At 39.3% G+C, this 23,784-nt stretch overlaps 1 protein-coding gene across 2 annotated transcripts; it reads right to left on the reverse strand.

Annotated features, from left to right (window-relative positions):
- Positions 1-1,874: 1,874 nt before the first annotated feature.
- LSM6 (LSM6 homolog, U6 small nuclear RNA and mRNA degradation associated) lies at positions 1,875-22,197 on the reverse strand. 2 transcript variants are annotated; one of them, XM_002745308.7, is made up of 4 exons: positions 22,121-22,197; positions 15,045-15,148; positions 10,911-11,024; positions 1,875-2,301 (listed from the first exon to the last, which is right to left on the reverse strand). In XM_002745308.7, the coding sequence occupies exons 2-4, from the start codon at positions 15,136-15,138 to the stop codon at positions 2,267-2,269; spliced, it is 243 nt and encodes an 80-aa protein (XP_002745354.1). In that variant the 5' UTR covers positions 15,139-15,148; positions 22,121-22,197; the 3' UTR covers positions 1,875-2,266. The 2 variants fall into 2 exon arrangements, with proteins under 2 accessions (XP_002745354.1, XP_008990873.1); XM_008992625.3 differs by having other exon boundaries at positions 21,565-22,197.
- Positions 22,198-23,784: the final 1,587 nt, after the last annotated feature.

Raw genomic sequence — 23,784 nt, forward strand, 5'->3', positions numbered from 1 at the left:
TTGTACTTGTCAACAGCTCTGTTTTGGGATAAACAGTTTTGAAATAAGAATCAATCCAACTTCTTGGAAGATTAGCCAAGGAATAGCTCAAAGACCAAAACAGAATGTGAAGTCAGATAGTCTGAAAATCAAGCACAATTTTGTTTCTCACTAAACACTGTTTTGTCACAGCCCAAGAGAAAGAGCGTGGCAGCCAGGGTTTGGGGGCACAGAGTCAGGGAAAATGTATGTACTCCAGTCAAAAAATTCTTCAACCTAGAACAAATGTCTTTGCTACAATGCAGCTAGAAATCATTCACTGACCCCTAAGAGACTACAGAAAAGAAGAAGGGAGTTTTAGCATTTACACTTTGTTTCACGGTTCTACTATGTGAAGGTATACATAAGGGACAACTTGCACGGGTCCAAGTGCATAATACAGTCCGTTATTACAATAAAAATGGCAGTATTTCCCAAAGTCGATCTTGATTAAAAGTAGTTCCATGGTTGAAAACAGTACTCCACTGTAGAGCTATTAAACTAGAGAGATGGCAAGGGGAAAATAAAGACATATACCAAAAGGGAGGTCAGGGAAGAAGTAAGAAAAAATAGGATGCTACAGACTGTTGGGAGACTACAGTGGAATTGCTTTTAGAGGTGGCTGATGTAAGTGAATGAAGGGACACGATAACCTGCAGCCCCACATAGTCTACAAAACAAATGAGAACATGTATCCTCCACTTGGAGGGCTATCCATTTTCTCCTTAAAGGAACTCATTTATAAAAGAGCAAATTGGTGATTTGTACTCATGGACTGGACCCTTTCCAAGCCCCTGTCAAGAAGTGATAAATTATTGAAGCATAGCATAAAGTGTTTTATTTTTGATGTGCACATGGTAAAACCCTGTGAAATGTTTCTGTTCACCTTTCCCAAGTTATTAATTAAAAAATAATTGTTTCCAATTACTCTCTGATCTTTAAAATAAACCAAGACAAAACACTACATACACCTCTCCAAAATCAGCACTACCCCTTCCCTCCCTCCTTGATCCTGCCCCTACATCCTGCAACCTAGCAGTTGATTCAAGTCATACCACCAGCTCCAGAAACAGGAATGCTATTTAGACTGGGGAGGGAGAGAAGAGGAAGACCAATACAACATTCATACAACTGTCTGGTGTTCATTCACCACAGTGCCCAGATATATTTGTTGTTCCTAGAGACAGCATAAAACTGTTTAGAGAATAAAGCAGGGTTGTGGAAAGCTCATTAATAAATTGTGAAAACCCTCTCAGCAGGAATCACATAATCGGAGGAGCTGACTTGTGCCAAGCAACATAAAGCCTGGTGTTCTGCTCCTGGACAACGTCACCTGCAACACAGCTGATTTTTGAGACAGGGTTCTCTAAAGCCACTTGCTAAGCAAGTTAGGAAAAATTATTTCCCAATCTCAGCTCCACAATTAGAACCTGAATTAGTTTATCAACTCCAGGCTTTGGTTTAATCTGACTGCAAGAGATGTACAGGAATGGTCTCTCCCAAACTGTGTTCATAAACTGAGAGAATAACATTGATGCCAATGCTCCTGAAAGGGAGCAGGTAAACCTAAAAAGTCTAATTGCATAGGAGTCGCAGGGGGACTGGTGACAGGAGTCTAACTGAAATCTTGCTAATCTTTAGGATTTCTTCAGCACCTCGATTCGAATTCCCACTCCTTACGTGCAAGTGCCACTCTTAGCTCTCCAATTCTGTTTCTATTTAAGGTGACTAAATCAGTGGCTGAACCTCTGACCTTGTGGCCCCTTTTTGTAGCTTCAGACGGAAACTGGATGCCTCTGTAGAACATATTCACCCAAGGAGTTTGTATGAACAGAAAAAGATGCAATAAAGGAGGATACCTCTAAAACGTTTTAATTACATGCCCACACAATATATAAAACGTATGCATCATTTTAGGGGGGTAACTAAAGCAAGTCAAATGAAATGACACTCCTCGAAACTTAAGTTACATAATCTTGTAGAAGAGATATATTTTGTTTTTTTTTTATTCTTTTAGCATTCTGTACACTGACAAGAGGTAAAAGAAAATGACTGAAACTTAAAACGTGAAAGAACATTTCACAATTCAATCCACAATTGTAAACATTTATCTTACTCACATGTCAGTGAAAAATCACCAATTATTATAAAAACAGGACAAATTACATCGCAAAAGAAGCAAAAATTAGAAAAAAAAATTCATAAAAAAATATATCCAACTATGAAAAGTGTTGCTCTCTTGGTGTCTTCACATCCTTCTCTTCTGTGTACTGATGTACAACACTGAAAAGAAAAATATACATAAATTGAGAAATATAAAAACCCTGCTTGTAAGTAAACACAGTAGCAAGTTTAAAAGCAAACAGATTGAGGGAGGACTCAAGATGGCGCAGTGGGAACAACCCAGAATTGAAGCTCTCGGTGAATGTGCGGAGAGGGTGAGTCAGGGCCGCATTTCCACACAGATCTTTCTTGCCCACAGAACGGGGAAATTCCCAGGTATAAAAGAGATGTGGGACGCCAGGCAGAGGTTTTGGCTGGTGCAGCCGGCAGCCGGTATGGCCAGCGGCCGGCGCTGTAGCACAGTGGCGCTACACAGCGCTCCACACAAAGCGCACTGGTCCAGGTGCCCTGTTGAACCGGCAATCTGAGACTTTAGAGGGCTGAACTTGAGACTGAAAGGGACTTGGACAGTGAGCCAGCCCAGGAGATTCCAGGAAAACAGCATTTGGGGTAGCGCAGAGGGACAAACAAAATGGAGATTCCAAACACTCCCGGTGGAGAGGTTCCCTTAGGGCACAGCTGAACCCAGTACGGTGCAGCTCCGTGGGGGAGGGTCGTCCGCCATTACCGAGGCAATCCGCCCCTACTGAGGTACACGCCCACTGCTGACACAGCCTGCCATTGCCGAGGCAACCCGCTACAACAGAGAGACTCTGCCGCAGGGCATAGCCCGTGGCAGCAGGGCGGAGACCGCAGCAGAACGGCAGAGCCTGCAGCAACAGGGCGAACCTCACACCAGCAGGGTGGAGCCTCGGCAGGCAAATAGTGACTAGACTGCCTCCTAGCTGGGCAGGACACCACAACGGACACTCACAAAGAAAGCCCCAACACCCCCGAGACAGAGCATCTAAGAAAAAAAGGTTTTTTTTTTATGAGTTCTGTTGCAGCAGAATTAAACGTAGCAGCCTAACAGCCCTGAATGAACAACAGAGCTCACAGCTCAGCACTTGAGCTCCTATAAAGTACAGACTGTCTCCTCAAGCAGCTCCCTGACCCCTCTATATCCAGAAGACTGACATTTGGCAGGCATCATTATGAGACAAAGATAGCAGAAAAAGAAACTGGTACCATCCCTCACTGTTCCGCTCCTACTATAGGTGCACCCCAGACAAGCAGGGCCTGGAGTGAACCTCAGCAGTCGTACAGTGGAGGGGCTAGACTGGTAGAAGAAAAACCAAGTAACAGAAATACTTCATCATCAACAATCTGGGCGTCCACTCAGAGACCCAATCAAAAAGTCAGCAACTACACAGACGACAGGTGGATAAATCCACAAAGATGGGAAGAAAGCAGCGCAAAAAGGAGGAAAACACCTGAAACCAGAACACCTCGCCTCCTACAAAGGACCAAAACTCCTCACCAGCAAGGGAACAAAGCTGGACAGAGAATGACTGTGACGAAGTGACGGAATTAGACTTCAGAAGGTGGATAATGAGAAACTTCTGTGAGCTAAAAGAACATGTTTTAAATCAATGCAAAGAAATTAAAAACCTTGAAAAAAGATTTGAAAAAAGATTCGAGGAAATCATAACAAGAATGGATACCTTAGAGAGGAATATGAATGAATTGAAGGAGCTGAAAAACACAATACGAGAACTTCGCGAAGCATGCACAAGTTTCAACAGCCGAATTGACCAAGCAGAAGAAAGAGTATCAGAAGGCGAAGATCAACTCAATGAAATAAAACGAGAAACCAAGATCAGAGAAAAAAGCGCAAAAAGGAATGAACAAAGTCTCCAAGAAATGTGGGACTATGTGAAGAGACCTAACCTACGTTTGATAGGTGTACCAGAATGTGACGAAGAGAATGAATCCAAGCTGGAAAATACTCCTCAGGATATTATCCAGGAAAATTTCCCCCACCTAGCAAGACAGGCCAACACTCAAATGCAGGAAATACAGAGAACACCACAAGGATATTCCACAAGAAGAGCAACCCCAAGGCACATAATCGTCAGATTCAACAAGGTTGAAATAAAGGAAAAAATACTAAGGGCAGCCAGAGAGAAAGGTCGGGTCACCCACAAAGGGAAGCCCATCAGACTCACAGCAGATCTCTCGGCAGAAACACTACAAGCCAGAAGAGAGTGGGGGCCAATATTCAACATCCTTAAAGAAAAGAACTTTCAACCCAGAATTTCATATCCAGCCAAACTGAGCTTCAGAAGTGAAGGAAAAATAAAATCCTTTGCGAACAAGCAAGTACTCAGAGAGTTTGTCACCACCAGGCCTCCTTTACAAGAGCTCCTGAAAGAGGCACTACACATAGAAAGGAACAACCAGTACCAGCCATTCCAAAATCACACTCAATGCTAAAGAGCATCAACATAATGAAGAATCTACATCAACTAATGTGCAAAACAGCCAGCTAGCATCCAAATGGCAGTATAAAATTCTCACATAACAATATTAACCCTAAACGTAAATGGACTAAATGCACCAATCAAAAGACACAGACTGGCAAATTGGATAAAAAGCCAAAACCCATCAGTGTGCTGTATCCAGGAAACCCATCTCACATGCAAGGACACACAAAGGCTCAAAATAAAGGGATGGAGGAAGATTTACCAAGCAAATGGAGAGCAAAAAAAAGCAGGAGTTGCAATTCTCATCTCTGATAAAATAGACTTTAAAGCAACAAAGATCAAAAGAGACAAAGAAGGCCATTACATAATGGTAAAAGGATTGATACAACAAGAAGAACTAACGATCCTAAACATATATGGACCCAATACAGGAGCACCCAGATACATAAGGCAAGTTCTTAATGACTTATAAAGAGACTTAGACTCCCACACAATAATAGTGGGAGACTTTAACACTCCACTGTCAATATTAGACAGATCAACCAGACAGAAAATCAACAAGGATATCCAGGGCTTGAACTCAGACCTGGAGCAAGCAAACCTGATAGACATTTACAGAACTCTCCACCCCAAATCCACAGAATATACATTCTTCTCAGCACCACATCACACCTACTCTAAAATTGACCACATAATTGGAAGTAAAGCACTCCTCAGCAAATGAAAAACAACTGAAATCATAACAGTCTCTCAGACCATAGTGCAATCAAGTTAGAACTCAGAATTCAGAAACCAACCCAGAACTGTACAGCTTCATAGAAACTGAACAACTGGCTCTTGAATGTTGATTGGATAAACAATGAAATGAAGGCAGAAATAAAGAAGTTCTTCAAAGCCAATGAGAATGAAGACACAACATGCCAGAATCTCTGGGACACATTTAAAGCAGTCTCTAGAGGAAAATATATAGCAATAAGTGCCCATATGAGGAGAATGGAGAGATCCAAAATTGACACCCTATTGCAAAAATTGAAAGAGCTAGAGGAGCAAGATCAAAAAAACTCAAAACCCAGCAGAAGACAAGAAATAACTAAGATCAGAGCTGAGCTGAAGGAGATTGAGACACGAAAAACCCTTCAAAAAATCAGTAAATCCAAGAGCTGGTTTTTTGAAAAGATCAACAAAATAGACAGACCACTAGCCAGATTGATTAAAAAGAAAAGAGAGAACAACCAAATAGATGCAATAAAAAATGATAAAGGGGAAATCACCACAGATTCCACAGAAATTCAAACCATCATCAGAGAATATTACAAACAACTCTATGCACATAAACTAGTAAACCTCAAAGAAATGGATAAATTCCTGGACTCCTGTGTCCTCCCAAGCCTAAACCAGGAGGAAGCTGAAACTATGAATAGACCAATAACAAGGTCAGAAGTCAAGGCAGCAATTAAGAGCCTACCACACGAAAAAAGCCCAGGTCCAGACGGGTTCACAGCCGAATTCTACCAGACACACAAACAGCAGCTGGTACCATTCCTTCTAAAACTACTCCAAATAATCCAAAAAGAGGGAATCCTTCCCAAATCATTTTATGAAACCAACATCATCCTGATACCAAAACCCGACAGAGACCCAACAAGAAAAGAAAACGTCAGGCCAATATCCATGATGAACATAGATGTAAAAATCTTCAATAAAATATTGGCAAGCCAATTGCAACAGCAAATCAAAAAACTTATCCATCATGATCAAGTAGGATTCATCCCGGGGATGCAAGGCTGGTTCAACATACGCAAGTCTATCAACGTAATTCACCACATAAACAGAACCAAAAACAAAAACCGCATGATTATCTCAATTGACGGAGAGAAGGCATTTGACAAAATTCAACAGCCCTTTATGCTAAAAACCCTCAATAAACTCGGTATCGATGGAACGTATCTCAAAGTAATAAAACCTATTTATGACAAACCAACAGCCAATATCATAATGAATGGGCAAAAACTGGAAGCATTCCCTTTGAAATCCGGCACTAGACAAGGATGCCCTCTTTCACCACTCCTATTCAATATAGTACTGGAAGTTCTAGCCAGAGCAATCAGGCAAGAAAAAGAAATAAAGGGTATTCAAATAGGAAAGGTGGAAGCCAAATTGCCTCTATTTGTAGACGACATGATAGTAAACCTAGAAGACCCCATCGCCTCAGCCCAAAAACTCCTGAAACTGATAAGCAACTTCAGCAAAGTCTCAGGATATAAAATTAATGTGCAAAAATCACAAGCATTCGTCTACACCAATAACAGACTTAAAGAAAGCCAAATCACGAACGAACTGCCATTCACAATTGCTACAAAAAGAATAAAATACCTAGGAATACAACTCACAAGGAACGTAAGGGACCTCTTCAAGGAGAACTACAAACCACTGCTCAACGAAATCAGAGAGGACACAAACAGATGAAGAAACATTCCATGTTCATGGTTAGAAAGAATTAATATCGTGAAAATGGCTATACTGCACAAAGTAATTTACCGAATCAACGCTATCCCCATCAAGCTACCATTGACTTTCTTCACAGAACTGGAAAAAACCACCATGAACTTCATATGGAACCAAAAGAGAGCCCGCATAGCCAAGTCAATTCTAAGCAAAAAGAACACAGCGGGGGGCATCACACTACTGGATTTCAAACTATACTACAAGGCTACAGTAATCAAAACAGCATGGTACTGGTACTAAAACAGAGATATAGACCAATGGAACATAACAGAGGCACCGGAGGCAACACAACATATCGACAACTATACAATCTTTGATAAACCTGACAAAAACAAGCAATGGGGAAAGGATTCCCTGTTTAACAAATGGTGCTGGGAAAACTGGCGAGCCATGTGCAGAAAGCAGAAACTGGACCCCTTCCTGACACCTTACACTAAAATTAACTCCAGATGGATTAAAGACTTAAACACAAGACTTGGCACGATAAAAAAACTAGAAGGAAATCTAGGCAAAACTATCCAGGACATAGGAGTAGGCAAGGACTTCATGAACAAAACACCAAAAGCATTGGCAACAAAAGCCAAAATAGACAAATGGGACCTAATCAAACTCCACAGCTTCTGCACGGCAAAAGAAACAGTCACTAGAGTGAATCGGCAACCAACAGAATGGGAAAAAAATTTTGCAGTTTACCCATCTGATGAAGGGCTGATATCCAGAATTTACAAAGAACTCAAACGGATTTACTGGAAAAAAACAAACAAGCCCATTCAAAAGTGGGCAAAGGATATGAACAGACACTTTACGAAAGAAGACATATATGAGGCCAACAATCATATGAAAAAATGCTCATCGTCACTGGTCATCAGAGAGATGCAAATCAAAACCACATTGAGATACCATCTCACGCCAGTTAGAATGGCGATCATTAAAAAATCTGGAGACAACAGATGCTGGAGAGGATGTGGAGAAAAAGGAACACTTTTACACTGTTGGTGGGAGTGTAGATTAGTTCAACCATTGTGGAAGACAGTGTGGCGATTCCTCAAGGCCTTAGAAATAGAAATTTCATTTGACCCAGCAATCCCATTACTGGGTATATATCCAAAGGACTATAAATCGTTCTACTATAAGGACACATGTACACGAATGTTCATTGCAGCACTGTTTACAATAGCAAAGACCTGAAATCAACCCAAATTCCCATTGATGATAGACTGGATTGGGAAAATCTGGCACATATACACCATGGAATATTATGCAGCAATAAGAAATGATGAGTTTGTGTCGTTTGTAGGGACATGGATGAATCTGGAGAACATCATTCTCAGCAAACTGACACAAGAATAGAAAATGAAATACCACATATTCTCACTCACAGGCGGGTGATGAAAAATGAGAACACATGGACACAGGGAGGGGAGTACTAAACACTGGGGTCTATTGGGGGGAAAAGGGGAGGGCCAGCGGGAGGGGGAGCTGGGGAGGGATAGCCTGGGGAGAAATGCCAAATGTGGGTGAAGGGGAGAAAGGAAGCAAAACACACTGCCATGTGTGTACCTATGCAACTGTCTTGCATGTTCTGGAAATGTACCCCAAAACCTAAAATGCAATAAAAAATTTAAAAAATAAATAAATAAATAAAAGCAGACACATTTTGGTCGGCTACATCTGACATTTAAAAGGAATTTTTGTATCATTCAATTAACTCTGGAAGTACTAGTTTTATCTATATCCGAGTTTGATGTCTTATAAAACTGTATCGTAATCTTATCCATGTGTCTGCGTGACTCTGCAAAGTGTGACCATGAAGACAAATAAAATATATGTGAAAGTCTCTGGCATCTAAGAATGCTTTACAGTTAGAAGTGCAAGAATTATGCTTTTCCAGGCTGAACATGGTGGTTCACGCCTGTAATCTCAGTACTTTGGGAGGCCAAAGCAGGTGGATCACTTGAGCTCAGAAGTTCAAGACCAGCATGGGCAACATGGTGAAATCCCGTCTCTACCAAAAATACAAAAAATTAGCCAGGCATGTTGGTATACGCGCCTGTAGTCCCAGCTACATGGGAGGCTGAGGTGAGAGGATCACTTAAGTCTGAGAGGTAGAGGCTGCAGTGAGCCAAGATTGCACCACTACCCTCCAGCCTGGGTGACATAGAAGACTTCATCTCAAAAAACAAACAAACAAACAAAAAACAAGATGTTTTCAGAAAGTAAACCGGTCAATCCACCTACCAGGCTAGATCTCAAATTAAGAATAAAGAGCATATTTCCATCTCTCTCTCCAACGCAAACTCTAAACTTGCTGATTATCTTCTTAATTGCAACAGGATAAACAAGAGCAGGATTTTTTGATTTTTTTTCTTTTTAATGATATCAAAGTCCTTTTTCTGAGTTCCTGTTAAGGTCTCATACTTTGGTGTTACCCAATATTCTGCTTAGCTGGTCCTCTCACGACTACCAACCTGAACTCTTAGGATGTATGGTCTGTAGGAATGAAACAAAATGGAATGTCTGGGTCACTTTGGCCAAGTTTCACTAGAGTTGGCTCTCCCTTCCACCCTCCATGCCTATTCGGCTTCTGAGAGGTCTGCTCAAAGTAGGATGTCTTCATCAAAGAACATAGCACAGCCCAATCAAATAAGTCAAGATCCTCTTTAAAAGCCAACGATGTGAACTTGGGAGTCTAAAGATGAATGTTACTGATTACATCACAGGAAATGTGACAGGAAGGGAAGCATCAGAATGCCCATACAACCACCCTCCACTCTGCCCCTCAAGTCCTAGGTGTAGTGTGCATGTTAAAGGATCCAACCCCTACTAACATGCACAGAAGCCAACCTGTCGGTGACTGCTGCCATTAGCTGTCTTGAGGTGAGAAAAGAATTCTATCATTTCTTAGGAAAAAGAAGAAGTCAAATAAGGATATGAAAAATAGGATAAATAATTCTATAAATAGGAAGGACTAGAAAACCAAGAGATCATATATATAAAAATATAATCTGAAGAAACATGGTACAGTAAGCACAGGGGACAGAATCTATTATAAAAGTCAGGAAGTTTAGTTCATAGCAAGGAGATTCAACTATTTAGGGAGTTGAAGACATCCAGAATTAAACAAATCAATAAAAAATCTGAACTCAAGAATCCCAGAGTTTCATTTGGGAGAATGAACCAAAAGTGGGGTAATTCTCATACTTCTGATGTCTTTCCTTCCCCACCAAAAATACAAATATGACTTAATTATAATTTTCATGTTGAAACTAGGTACTTAAAAATAACTACAAAAATCACAGCAATTAGTTGTTTAAAAAAACCGAGAAACTTTAAACTAGTTTTTCTACTTTGCCATTTTTGCCAAACCAAAAGGTACAAATCTCCATACATTTGAAAGTTTAATAAAGAAGGGACAAATAAGATGAAATGCCAAATTATGCAAATCAAAGACATCAAGGAAATGGTGCCCATTCTTATAGCTCCAACTTCCAGGCTACGAGAAGCAGGAATATGTGCTGGGGAGACACAGTAAATGATATTTGAGGGAGCAGGGTCCGGGTCAAGAGACCAATGTCCCCCATTTCCTCATCACTAAAGGAAGGGAAGGCGAAAATTTTAGTTTCAAAATTCTATGAGGCATTTAAAAAATAACTGGTCAAACTGAAGATCTGACATATAAGCATTTTAAAATAAGCCTAAAACTGTACTTTAAAATTATCTAGAAAACTCTTTGGTGATCTGGATTATAAACAAAAAGGCTTATTTTGGATCCTGTACTGCAGGGTGAAGAAATGTTACCATTGTTTCCTCGGATAAATGCGTCCCCATACTTATTCTTCAGTTGTCCATTTACATATTCCTCTGTCTGCTCCAGGGCTATATTCATGTAGCCATCCAGGCAAGCCAGGACCCCTGCAGACAGTCAAAAAGAAGATACACAAGAAAAGTAAGAGTTGAAAATTACAGGGTATACCTTAGAGCAGACTATCTCTTTGTTCATCAGCTCTCAGATGCTTAACATAAAAATTCACACAATAAATGAAACTCAGTAGCTTAAGCACAAAATAACTCTATGCCAATCTGAATGAAGGCTAGGAAGGCAGTCATGCACCCACTACTAACCGGTAAAACAACAAACCGTCACTTCCCTCATGGCATGTATGACCACACAGCAAAAGAATATTCCAACAAAAATACCGTTCTTTGAAAACTAAGCACAAGGTGGGCAATTATGCATGAACAAATGATCTCAGGTTCCAGAGGCATTTCCTACTTTAGCCACTAAGTGAAACATGGGTCTAGCAGATTTATTTCATTCTTTCACATCTACTGCAGCAGATGAATGTACTCCAGGGTTAAGAGAAGTCTCCACAATCTGTTAAAATAATAGAAGAGGAGACAGCAGGTGCTCCCGAAAGAACATCTTAAAGCTGTGACTCAGAGTGAAGAGCAGCTTGAGAATATAGGGCAACATATTGCATTATAACACATCTTGGTCTGTTTTGTTACAGCTGTAATATTTTTCAATCAAAACTAATAGAGAAAATGGCCAAAAAAATTTGAGGGAGCTTTCAAGGAAACAGGTTGAGTGAATCTTTAATTGTGTTAAGATGGTATAAATTTTATTAAATTTGACCTGATGATCTTTCTCAAAAGATGAAAATCTGTAAGCCTCTAATTCTGTCTCTAATGTAAAGTGGTATTTTCCAGAGAAAAAAAAATTAAGTAAAAACAAATACTAGACTCAATTGAATTAGACGAGTCTATAGTTTCTCATCTGATGTCTTCACTTGATTAATATGCTCCTCACTCTCTGTCTCTGCCCCTATTATCCTCTAAACAAAAAAAGTTTCCTTTCAAAATTGTGTCTATAATGACAGCTTAAGCTGTAAACTCTCAAAGAACCAGAATGGACTGTGAATAATAACAATTATTTCTTAGCAAAAGAAAGCTTAAGATACAACTTTAGCTCATTTCCTGCTGTATTATTTTACATATAAACCACAATTATAAATAAGCAAGAAACTTCTGAGGCAAGACAGGCAAGTTTGAAAACTAATGAAAAGATTTCAAAATGAAATGTCCAGGCTGGGCACGGTGGCTCATGCCTATAACCCAGTACTTTGGGAGGCAGAGGCAGGTGGATCACTTGAGGTCAGGAGTTCAAGAACAGCCTTGCTAAAATGGTGAAATCCTGTCTCTACTAAAAATACAAAAATTAGCCAGAAGTGGTGGCAGGTGCCAGTAATTCCAGCTACTCAGGAGGCTGAGGCAGGAGAATCTTTTGAACCTGAGAGGAGAATCGTTTGAACCTGGGAGGCAGAGGTTTTAGTGAGCCAAGACTGCGACACTGCATTCCAGCCTGGGCGACAGAGTGAGACACCATCTCAAAAAAAAAAAAGTTCACGTCTAATTAAAATGTCTATTCTATTCTCATAGCAAAGGCTAAAAAGAAAAAACAAAAAACAAAAATCCACACACTAACAAACTGCCCAAAAGGTTAGAAATACAACCCTTTCCTTCTTCATGAGATAAATCACTATACATAACCAAAAACAAGGCATTTTCTTAAAGAGAAATTGCTACAGAGAGTTGATGGAGGTTTTTTTTTTTTTGGTATGTTGTTATTGTTTTGTTTTGGGCTTTTATCAGTGTTTTGTAAACCATAAAATAAGCATGGTCCTTTAGTAAGGCTAATAGTAAAAAATATTTTGCTTTATTAGTACAAAGGCCATGAAGAGACATGAGGAAAGAAAATTAGGGTTACTATCCATGTGAAAGACTCCTGAATCTCACTAGTAAACAAAGAAAATATATGTAAAATGAGATATTACTTGTTGCCAAGTATTAGATTAGAAAAGATGAAAAAGCTAATACAAGAGTTGGTGAGAATATGTAGGATAAACCCAGGTTCACTGATGCAGGGCCATGGAATACTCTGATTGTAAATCCTAGCCCAGGGAATTGATTCTAAAGAGATGCTTGGTCAAGCGTTCACAATGTATGTCAAAGTAAAACAGTTGTTTACAGTAGTAAAAAACTGGTCAACACCTAAAATGTCCATTAATAGGAAATTTGTTAAAAATAAAAACAAAACTATTGTACAGCCACACAAACCTTTATACTGTCACAAAACTAAATGTATTGTTTCATGTTTAAAAAAAAAAAAAAAAATCAGGTTTCATGTACAGCTGATTCCATTTACATCAAATTATGCTTATATAGAGGTCAAAATTGGTAAACTCTTTGGATGGTAGCATTGGAGAGACTTTGCTTTCTTCTATATACTTGTTTCTTTTATTTTCTTTTAAATTTCTAAAATTAAAACTAAAACATGTATTGCCTTTATAAACAGAAAAATTTTTCTTAAAGAGTATAGAGAAAAAAGATCAGGCTGGTTCATCTCTTCAATAAAGTGGATACTGAGAAGATACTGAACACAATGTCCTCACTTTAATCAGTTGTCAAGCAGACTAAAATCCCTAGAAATCTATCACTTCCTATGGGCTCATCAAAAGTTCACAGGTAGAGGCAGTAAATTGAGACATTGTAGTATCTCAGTATTCAGTATAAATCCATTAGTTTTACTATAAAAATAAAATTAAACTGGAGATATGTTATTAGTGTCAAGAAGCTAAAGGAGTACATAATCACCAGAGTGCTTTCTTAACAAGGCTTATGAGCCAAGCCTGAACTCGAGTCCTAGCTCCTCCCTTACTAGGTGGGGATACTCAATAGAGATTTCAAAGGAAAAAGCTTGAGAGATTACTATCATTATTAATTATTCAGAAAAGAGACCAAGAAAAGGCAACAAAACCCTGTGCTATGGTTTGAATGTGTCCCTTCCAAAATTCAAGTGTTTGGCAATAAGACGGTATTAAGAGGTGGGGCCTTTAAGAGGTGAGTGGACCATGAACACTTTCCCATTCATGGGATGAAGGCCCACATAAAAAAAGGCTTCATACAGTATGCTGGCTTGCCCTCTGCCTTCTGCCACCTAAGGACTCAGCATTCCATCCTTTCCGGAGGATGCAGCCCGCCAGACAACTGAACCTGCTGGCATCCTGATCTTGGATTTCCTAGCCACCAGAACTGAGAGAAAATAAACTTCTGTTTTTGAAAATTACCCAGTATAGTGTACAGTGCTTGGATGATGGATGCACAAAACCACCGCTAAAGAATGTACACATGTAGCCAAAAACCACCTGTACTCTAAGGAAATAAATTTAAAAATGCAAAAAATAAAAATAGGAATTACCCAGTCTGTGGTATTCTGTTATAGCAACCCAAGAGACCAAGTCACTCTGCTAATGAATTAGTTAGCTACACCTGTGAAATATTTCAGGCACCTTAACATATCTTAGTTGCGAAAAATAAGGAATTTATTAACTTTAAAAAAATGGAATTTGACACCATTCTTCCTATAAAGTTAATTTCAAAAGCATCACAGCCTCTTAAAAATAATATTTTCTCCAAGAACAGAAAGGCATCTTTGGATACTTCACATATAAGTTACATGAGTGGGACACTCAGGTTGTAAAATGATACTCAATAGCTGCTTGCCAATTTTGAATACTCCTGCAAAAACAAATGCTGCTGTACCAAGGTGTTCTTCAGTTGAGTTGTTCATCCCTGAGTCAACTAGGAATATCTGGTTATTACCATGTAACTTAGGCAAACACGATCTCAAAGCAGAGACAGGAGACAGAAGTCACACAAATCACACAGAAAGGCAGAAACAGCACACGCTATACTGCCAGAGCTGTCCCTCTAGCAGGAATGATCTCAGAGGCAGAAAAAGAGATGTGCATAAGAACTGCTGAGGACCAGTACTTTTTTGGTCTATCAGGTATATTTAAGAGGTTAATAAAAATCAGTACGTCACATTTACTTATTCAGTTACATCATGAGGATGAAACATAAAAATATTACCTCGATAATCCACTCCAGAATTTAATTTTACCACAACCGGTCGTCCAATGATTTGCTTTAAGAAGTCACTAGGGGTTTGCTTCCGAAGACTCATTTTAACAATCCTAAATCAAAACATGGAAAGGGGTAATAAAGGTAAAGACAAAAGCTAATTAGTCAACAAAACCCTTAAAGCCCTCAGTATTTACAGAAAACGAAGTCTCAAATAACCATGCAAGAAGACTCATTATTACTCCACTACTACTACATGACAGCTAACATGTTTTCAGCACTTACTATGAGCCAGTTACTAAGCTAAACATTCTACATGATCTTATTCAGTTCCCACAACACCATGGCATAGCCTCATTAGAGAAAAGTCCTGTGTGTACAAAGCACCTGCTCTTAATCACTTATCACTATTGCCTAACACATAGTCAGTATACCCATTACAACCACTACCACAGCTCCATTAGTGAATGGTTGGTTATTCTATGCAGAGCATTCTACTAAGGTTTTTATAAACACGATCACATTTCATCTTTACAAGAACCCTGGGAAGAAGGTCTTAATACCCTCATTTTGCTGATGAAAGGCACAGAAAGATTAAATAATTTGTTCCAAAATGTGATGGAACATTCAAGTTCAAATCAGTCCTATTTTAAGTCTTTATTGTATAGGACAGACACATTTATAAACTGATGCCTAAATGGTATCTCTGAAAAGAATAATAAATATAAAGGTAATTTTGAGTGTACCATATGCCAGCACTTTTCCAAGAACTTTGCATGTATTAATCCATTTAAACTGCTCTACCCTAAAAGGCAGGTATTGTTTTTATCCTCATTTTACAGATGAAGAAAGACATAGAAAGATTAATCACTCTGCTCAAGGTCACACAGCCAGAAAGTGGACAGCCAGCCCATATTCTTAATCACAACCTTAAACAGCCTTCTGAAAGTCACTATCACAGCCAAAGATTTTTAATTAGTCTATTATGACTATAGCAGATATGGGCTCTAAATAATGAAGAAAAAACAGTCTAAAATGTAAGTATAAAAGGAGTCTAAAATAGAAAAAGAGACAGCATTACACACCCAAATCAACAGTATCAGACATGGAAAGCTGCACATCATTCCTTTCAAAATGCATCTTTTCTTGTACAATAGCTATCTCTTTCAAAATATGTTGGCAAATCAACAAAATTGTAGCTAAGCAAAAACTGAGTAAAAATATTTTAGAAATTAATGTTTCTATTTCAGTCAAATTCAGCATCACTTATTATTCAGCAGCTATATAGCACTGAAACTTAAAACTTAGTACAGATACAATATTTTAAGAATTCCCTTCAAGAACTCAAGCTGTTCTTTTGTTTTCAATGAAATTTTTTCATTAAACATTCTTCTATTAATAACACTGCTTAATTCACTCTAAGTCCATCCACTCAATACTCTGGATTTGTGTGTAGAAGGATTGTTTGGAGATATTCTCATAGTGAATTCCTACAGGATCAGCAGTTGGAGTAAGTGGGAACTCTAGGTTATCTGTTTTTCATTTGTTCAACAAATATGTACATGTACACACTGAGCAAGGAAATTCAAAAACATGTCATACACAAAGGCTCTGGCCTTAAACTTAAAATCTAGAAGAATCTAAACTCTTGTTTAAAGAGTGTGAGTAAACAAAAGCAATCATAATTTAAGTAAATTAATTTTCTTTAGCCAAGAAAAGTCAACATCCTAAATCAAATAAAATATACATTTCAGAAATTATTGTTGAATTTTAGGCTATCATTTGGACAATCTACACTGCCCCCAGTGCTTGAAAGATGTTTTCAAAATGCAATCAACTAATTATTTTGCTTGACAAATGTTAATTTAACTTTTTCATTGAATTTCCAGCTTATTTTTTTTAGCTCCACAATCTCAACAGATAACTACAATTACAATTACTATTCAGGACAACCACTTTTCATTCGGGACTCAGATAACACAGCAATTTTATTTATACTGTTCTGAGTACAAAGAGAAAAATTACAAAGTAAATACTGTAACATATTCAGTACCTTTAATGAGTTTAGTGAAAATCCACAAATATTCCCATTCATCTATAAACTGCCTTATTTGCATTTTGAACACGTGCTGTTTTGTGGCTGAACACAACTAGAGAGAATATTAACTCTGAAGGCCTCATACTCAACTGATGAGTCAGGTTCATTTCCTACAACGGATGTTAAATCCCATTATGCCACAGTTTTATCACGTATAAAACTGAGATGGAAGTAGCTATTCTTTGTTAAAGACCAGTAAGATGCATTGTAATGTGACTTTATTTCACAGAAATATTATTAACTACTTTAATTATTACTAATTTCACCTACACATAGAGTATTTACAGTTTGAGATTAAAAACATAAAGCAAAAGCTGGAAGGAGAGTTAGTAACTGTCAAAAAAAAAAAAAAAGAATGCAAATCTTGACTATCAGTTGCTTGACAGTATAGGTTATTTTAAAGGTATTTTTAATATTAACTTTCCACACCTTTTTAAAAACAGAGATAGGTTTTTCTAAGCTCACTAAAGATAACGCCTTGTCCAATAATGCCTTATCTGTATTCCAATTAACATCAATCGCTTCTGAAGGCAATCAACACTTCCAACTTTCACAGAGCACCTGTTAGGTGTCAGGCACATGGGGCCGCAGAATGTTAACACAAAGACAAGGCCTTAAGCCCTCAGAGTTCACATTCTAGAAAGGGCAAAAAAACATGTAAATGGAGAATTTTACAAAGGTGATGTGTATTCTGATAGAATTTTGCACAAATGAGGGCAGAGAACACTCTCTTATCCCAGGCTTGGCAGATCAAAGAATTTCTGCAGGTAATACCTGAGCTGAGTGAAGGAAAAGGCACCATCGCCCAGCTGAAAGAAGTCAGGAAAGGCAGGGAACATGTGTCTGGGTAGAAGGCAAAATCTACATAGGGAAGGAGGAAACACCTCTGCGGTAGGGAGCTGCACCACATTCATAGTGAGCACGGACTTGAGGCTCTAGGTCAACTTCCCAAACTTGAATCATTAGGATCAGCTGGAGATTCTACTCAGTTCTTGGGTAGAAGCCAGGAATCTGTTTGAACAAGCCTATGAAATAACTGGCAAGGGGAAATACTGTTGTCAATGATAGGAAAACAGGGGTTTTAAGCAGGAACTTGCTTGGGTTCCACTTTCTACTTTCCAAAGCAGAGTGGAGATGCCCATCTCACCTAGTTTTGGCATCACAGTTTGGTATTAGATTTTGCTTGCTATAAATCAAATTACTTGCTATATAACCTGTCACTATGCACTCTTTTGTATTCTTTTCCTGGGTCTTTTCTCCCTCAAAATACTGTAAGCCACATGACAAGAGGGGCTGACAAGCTTCTCATCTGTTCTCTAGAATATCTACATTCTACTAAATCTCTGGGGAAAAAAATACTTTTAAGGTTATTTGGAAAAGAGTATATGGGCTGCCTCAAACACATTTTATCCATCACTTTAGGAAAGCCATATCTTTTACATTAGTCTTCATTAGGCTTCCTCGGTACTCCCTGTTACTTAATGACTTGCCCATAAATCCATTTTGTATGAGTAAATTGGTCTTGACACCACAATTTTTCCCATCACTTGGCTCAAGTAATTTTAAGTTTTCATCTTTTAAATTGGATAAGGCAGAAGGAACAGTTCTGACAATTTCTGAAGCAAGAGATAAGACTCTTGAACCATAAACACATAAGAGGAAAAAGACCTTTCTTCAGGGTCACCTTGGTAAAACTTCTCCATTCAAAATTAAAGTCATTATCACTCTCTATACCGCCTCTCCCTCCCCTGACTCCTACTCAGGCTTGTTTTAAATGACCTATTTTCATAAATGGCTATTAAGTCAAAGGCAGTATATTTTCTGTCAGAAGCTACTGAGAGGTCTAGTATGAGAACCTTTACAAAGTGCCCTGCAGAGAATTTTTTTCTTTTTGGTAAAAGAGTGAAGAATGAACTTTTATTAATCCAACTATGTGCTACTAGTGTTAGATTCATAAGCAATTTATAGAGAAACCCCGTGAGGTGGAAAGCAAAGCCAAGGTTGACCTCAAAGCCCAAGCCCTTTCTGTACAGCTGCTTTTCTGAATACGTTAAGATTCCCTGGTTAAATCTTGGGGAATCACAATACAGGTGGTGAAAAACCTAATTGGAGAGTACTTTCGCTGGGAAAAAAAAATACCTAACATGACAAAGTACTAGAAATTAGCCTCAAAGAAATGTAATGGCCAAACACAAAGAAATGCATCTAATGTGATCTAAGTTATGCCGCCGAGTAGAAGAGATGAAAACCCTTATTTCTTGGCAATGTTTACCTGTAAGTTTTTACCTACTCTAGAGTACTTAACAGTTTAGCGTGGAAAAAATTGAAAAGCAAAAATTGCAAGGAAACAACATTAGAACCCAAGTAATTGCAGCGTGATACTAAGATAGCAGTGTCTGACGAGGCAATCAGACACCGAGGACAGCTCTCTAAATTCCTCCCTCTGACACAGTGGAGAGCCGGGCTGTCTTTTGAAGACAATCCCTCCTTCCCGAGCAGCTGGGGCCTCTTCTCTCCCTCTCTTCCAAAGGCGAAGTTAGTCCACTGAAAGCACCTCTTTCCACTCTCAGTCGTGGCCCTTATCAGGCCGTTTTGTAATGTTTCCATTTGCTGACTGATCTCCCACAGTGAATTTTAAGCTTCTTGGGGACAGGGAAAATATCTCACTCACTTGGTAACCCTGGTATCTAAGCATACTGTCCAAGTCTGTGGAAGTGACATTCAAAGCCAGTGTCAAGCAAAATTCCTGTCCAGCCCCCACCAGCCCAAACTATGGGTACAGTGACTAGTAATATCAAGTGTGTACTTCAACAAATACTAATCAAGTAATCTCTATAATGAGCACCAAAGACGGAGAAAACAACTGTTTCTGTCATTCAAGAACCAGCTGTATCCAAATCTAGAGATGCTTGTTAAAATGCAAATTCCTGAATCTACTGAGGCAAAGGCACTATACATTACATTATAAAGTTCTCCAGATAATTTCTATAAGCAAATGGTTCTCAACTAGGGGCAATCCCCCCTGTCCTCCCCCACCATGCTCAGGGACAGCTGGAAATATCTGGGGACACCATGAACTCTCATGACTGAGGAAGGTGGTGCTACTACTATACTAGTGAGTACAGACCAGGGATGCTGCTAAACATTTTACAATGCACAGGACGGCCCTCCACAACAAATGCGTCCAGGCCAAAAAGTCCATGGAAGTTGAGAATCTCTGCTATAAGCCCTAAAATAAAAAAAATTTAAAAACCAGCAACATTGTTCTTTGGCCTTAAAGTGAGGAGTTTTAAAGAAATCTCCCAAATATAGCAAATGAGAACCAACACCTACATCTAACCAAATGATGGAGTGTAGATTATAATTTATCAGGGATTTTTTTTTTATTCTAACATATAGAGAATCTGAAAACAACTGTCAAAGCCTTGAAGGGGTTGCCATTCTAAATAACGGATTTCTAGCCTTGGCCATGAAAATGATCACTTTACAATTTTTCAGTACTAAAGATCCCTCTGATGATTAAAATCTGTTAGTACACTTTTAAAAAAGAGAATAATCCAAGTGATGTAAACATATTTTTAAATTCTAATATCTACTATGCCACAGTTCAGTGAGAGGCTGCCTGATGCAGCACAGAGTACTCACTTGGGAGGCAGGAAACCTCAGTTCTAATCCCAGCTCTGCTACTTAATTGGCTGTGTGACTTGGATAACTCATCTCACCTCTCATGGCCCCAGGTTCCTCATCTGCAAAATAAGGGGGCTTTGCTAGATGACCACTTAGGTCTCTTCCTGCTCTAACATTCAGGCAGTCTACTGCAGTTAACTCCAGTGATACACACTACAGACATAAGCCTCTCAAGATTTCTGCACAATATTCAAGCAAGTAAAACTGCCAACCACCTCTAAAACTTTTTTGGAAAACACTGCAGCAATGTGCATGAAAGCCTAAAGACCTTATGGATGACAGCATCTATCTGATAATTTCACTTCTGAGAATCTAGTCCAAGGAAATAATCTACAGGATGGGGGGGAAATGTTTATCAAAATATGATCTGGGATGCTAAGATGATGCAAAAATTCAAAAACAACCAAATGTCCCACAGTCGGGAAATGACTGAATAATTTATGGGACCTACACTGGGATCCACAATGATGGGCCAGCCACTCAAAAGAAGATACAAAATTAGAATAATATTTAGGAAGAGTTTTTAAATGGAACTGGAAAACTACACTGTTAAGTAATTAAACATGAACAGTCCTAGTCCAAGTAGACGCTGGTACATACAGGAGAAAAAGATGGCAGGTGAAAGGGTTCAGCGAATATTATTTTCTTCACTAAAGTCTTCTATGTTTGCAATTTTTCTACAACAGTCACGTATTACTAAGAGCAGTAGGGTGGGGTAATTCCAATCATCCTAATCCTACACACCTTAAACAAAAATGCCCGCTATTCACGCGCCGGGGCACAAACGCGGACACATAGAAAACCTCTGGCGATAGGACTTAAGACCATACAAGGGGTTCCCCGACTAGACAACTCGGTAATTCAGGTTAGTCCAGTCCTTAATTCCTGTGGTTAGGCGCAGCCACTCCGATGTAGGGTAGGCTTCGCAATTCTCTGAAGCCTGGAAGAATCCAGGCAAAGCCTAGGCCTAGATTCGGGATCCGCTTTCCCGCCGAATCCTGGGATTAGCGCTGGGGTTCCCTTGGGGAATTTCGATAACCTCCGAACAACTTCGTGCAGTCTCGAACGCCAAATCGACGCCAGCCGGGACGGTGCCGCTCCTCTCGGCGCAGTGTAGACGCCTCGCTGACGGCGGTTCCAGGCGCCCACCAACAGATCACTCCCGGCCATTACGTGCACACAGAGCTTGGAAGCGGCATTTCGCGGGGACCCACCACCCAGCAGTCCCTCCCCGGAGCCCCAGCCCGCTCCCCGCAGGCCGTTTCCGAGGCTGCTCGGCTCGCGCAGCCACGCGGCTCACCTCGTCGGCGGGATCCAAAATCCTCACTACAGGTGCCCCAAGAGCCCGGGCTCCGCGGACTTCATCGAATCGAAACCGAAACCGGCGAGGCAGCGGTACTTTTCTGCCTCAGCCAATCAGTGTTCTTCTCTGCTACGGCAGCCCGCTGGGGCCGAAAAGGCCGGTCCGCGCCAAAGCGCTCAAATCCAAGAATCCTGGTTGGTTTGTCCAGTGGCGAAATTGGTGCAAAGGAATTCCTCTAACAGAAATCCGGATACAACACAAATACAATTCAATACAAAACAAAAACAAAAATCCAGAAAGCTAGAAGTGATCTTTTGGGCAGGATTTATTTGCAGTGTAAAAAATAACTTGAAGTCATAGAAAACTGGAATTTACAGTTTTAAGTAACTGCCGTGTGTACCCAGAAACGTCCTTGAATAGTTTAAAGCAAACAAATAAATAAAACAAACACCTCAAGTCTTTAAATCTGCCTCTGGATATTGATTAAATGTGTGAAGACTTAAGCCATTTTAGCAAGAGACTGTTTCCATGGCAATGTTAATTGATACGAAAATAATTAAAACCACTCAAGTAACTCCGAATTATAATGACGTTAATTGTGTTACATTATAAACTAGTTCCAATTGAAAATGGTGTGCAGACATTAGCTAAGTGCTACCTGTGGGAACTTGGTTTGGAATTTTGCATGAATTCTCAATACTCTTGCTATTAATAGGATTGGAGAGGAAAAAGAAGAGAACAGTCACACCAGGACTTGGTTCCTTTTTCCCTGTCACATACTTTCATCAGCTGAAAACTTATACTTTATTTTATTTATGATTTGTAACACTATACACAAAGTGATAAGATCTTCCAACACAGATCCTTAACTCCATTAAGTGTTATAAAATCTAAGATGCAGAATGTTTTTCTAAGATAAAGAGTTTCTCCCTTGTATCCCTCTTTTGGCTAAAGGCAGAAGAAATGAACCCTTGGTATCAGGGACAGAAAGCAACTGGATGTGATTTGGTAAAGAATAGAGACTTCCTTATATCCTTCTACAAAAGCTCAGTTTGGGTAAAGACAAAACCGTTACAGACTTATTAAGAGGGCTGTATTTGAAGTTCTTGCAATATAAAATATAATGTAAATAAAAATTTTAAGAAAAGTGCCATTAAAATTAAATAATTAGTTGCAAAGAACAAACATGATAGGATAAAAAGCCCTGTCCCTAAAAACATTCTTTGCAAAAGACATCAAATTGCACACTCCCTACTGGTTGTTTCAATTATTCAAAAAACAGTAAGTTTTTGATTCAAATTTCTTTCCCTTTCCTACAGACCCCTGATGGAGCGATTAACACTGGTGTGGTGGGTAGGGAGCCATGAGGAGTTTAAAGGCCTCGTTCATCTGAGGAGCAGCTGCAATCTTCTCCAAAGGGAGTAGCTGGGTATGGGGCCGGCTTGACATACGGGGTGGGCATCCTGAATTATTTAATGAGCTAACAAGCTTATAAAAAGTGTGCCTGTTCCAAAAAGCCCCTTAGCAGCTTATAACTGACTTTTACTAACTCACAAGGCAATTTTCCATATTTCCCAGGTTTTTGCTTTCAGCATCTTTTTTGATGCAAAGAAAACATTGCAAGACTTTTTGTGAAATACTAGTCTTCCAAACCCGGAATG

This window comes from Callithrix jacchus, chromosome 3, assembly GCF_049354715.1.
Source record: "Callithrix jacchus isolate 240 chromosome 3, calJac240_pri, whole genome shotgun sequence".
Lineage (NCBI taxonomy): Eukaryota > Metazoa > Chordata > Mammalia > Primates > Cebidae > Callithrix > Callithrix jacchus.

Excerpts from the sequence above, each read along its gene's own strand:
- LSM6 (XM_002745308.7), bottom strand. The coding sequence starts at position 15,138 with ATGAGTCTTCGGAAGCAAACCCCTAGTGACTTCTTAAAGCAAATCATT. Across the intron at positions 11,025-15,044 it reads TTCTGGAGTGGATTATCGAG|GGGTCCTGGCTTGCCTGGAT; the intron begins GTAATATTTTTA and ends GACTGTCTGCAG. Across the intron at positions 2,302-10,910 it reads ATTTATCCGAGGAAACAATG|TGTTGTACATCAGTACACAG; the intron begins GTAACATTTCTT and ends TTTTCTTTTCAG.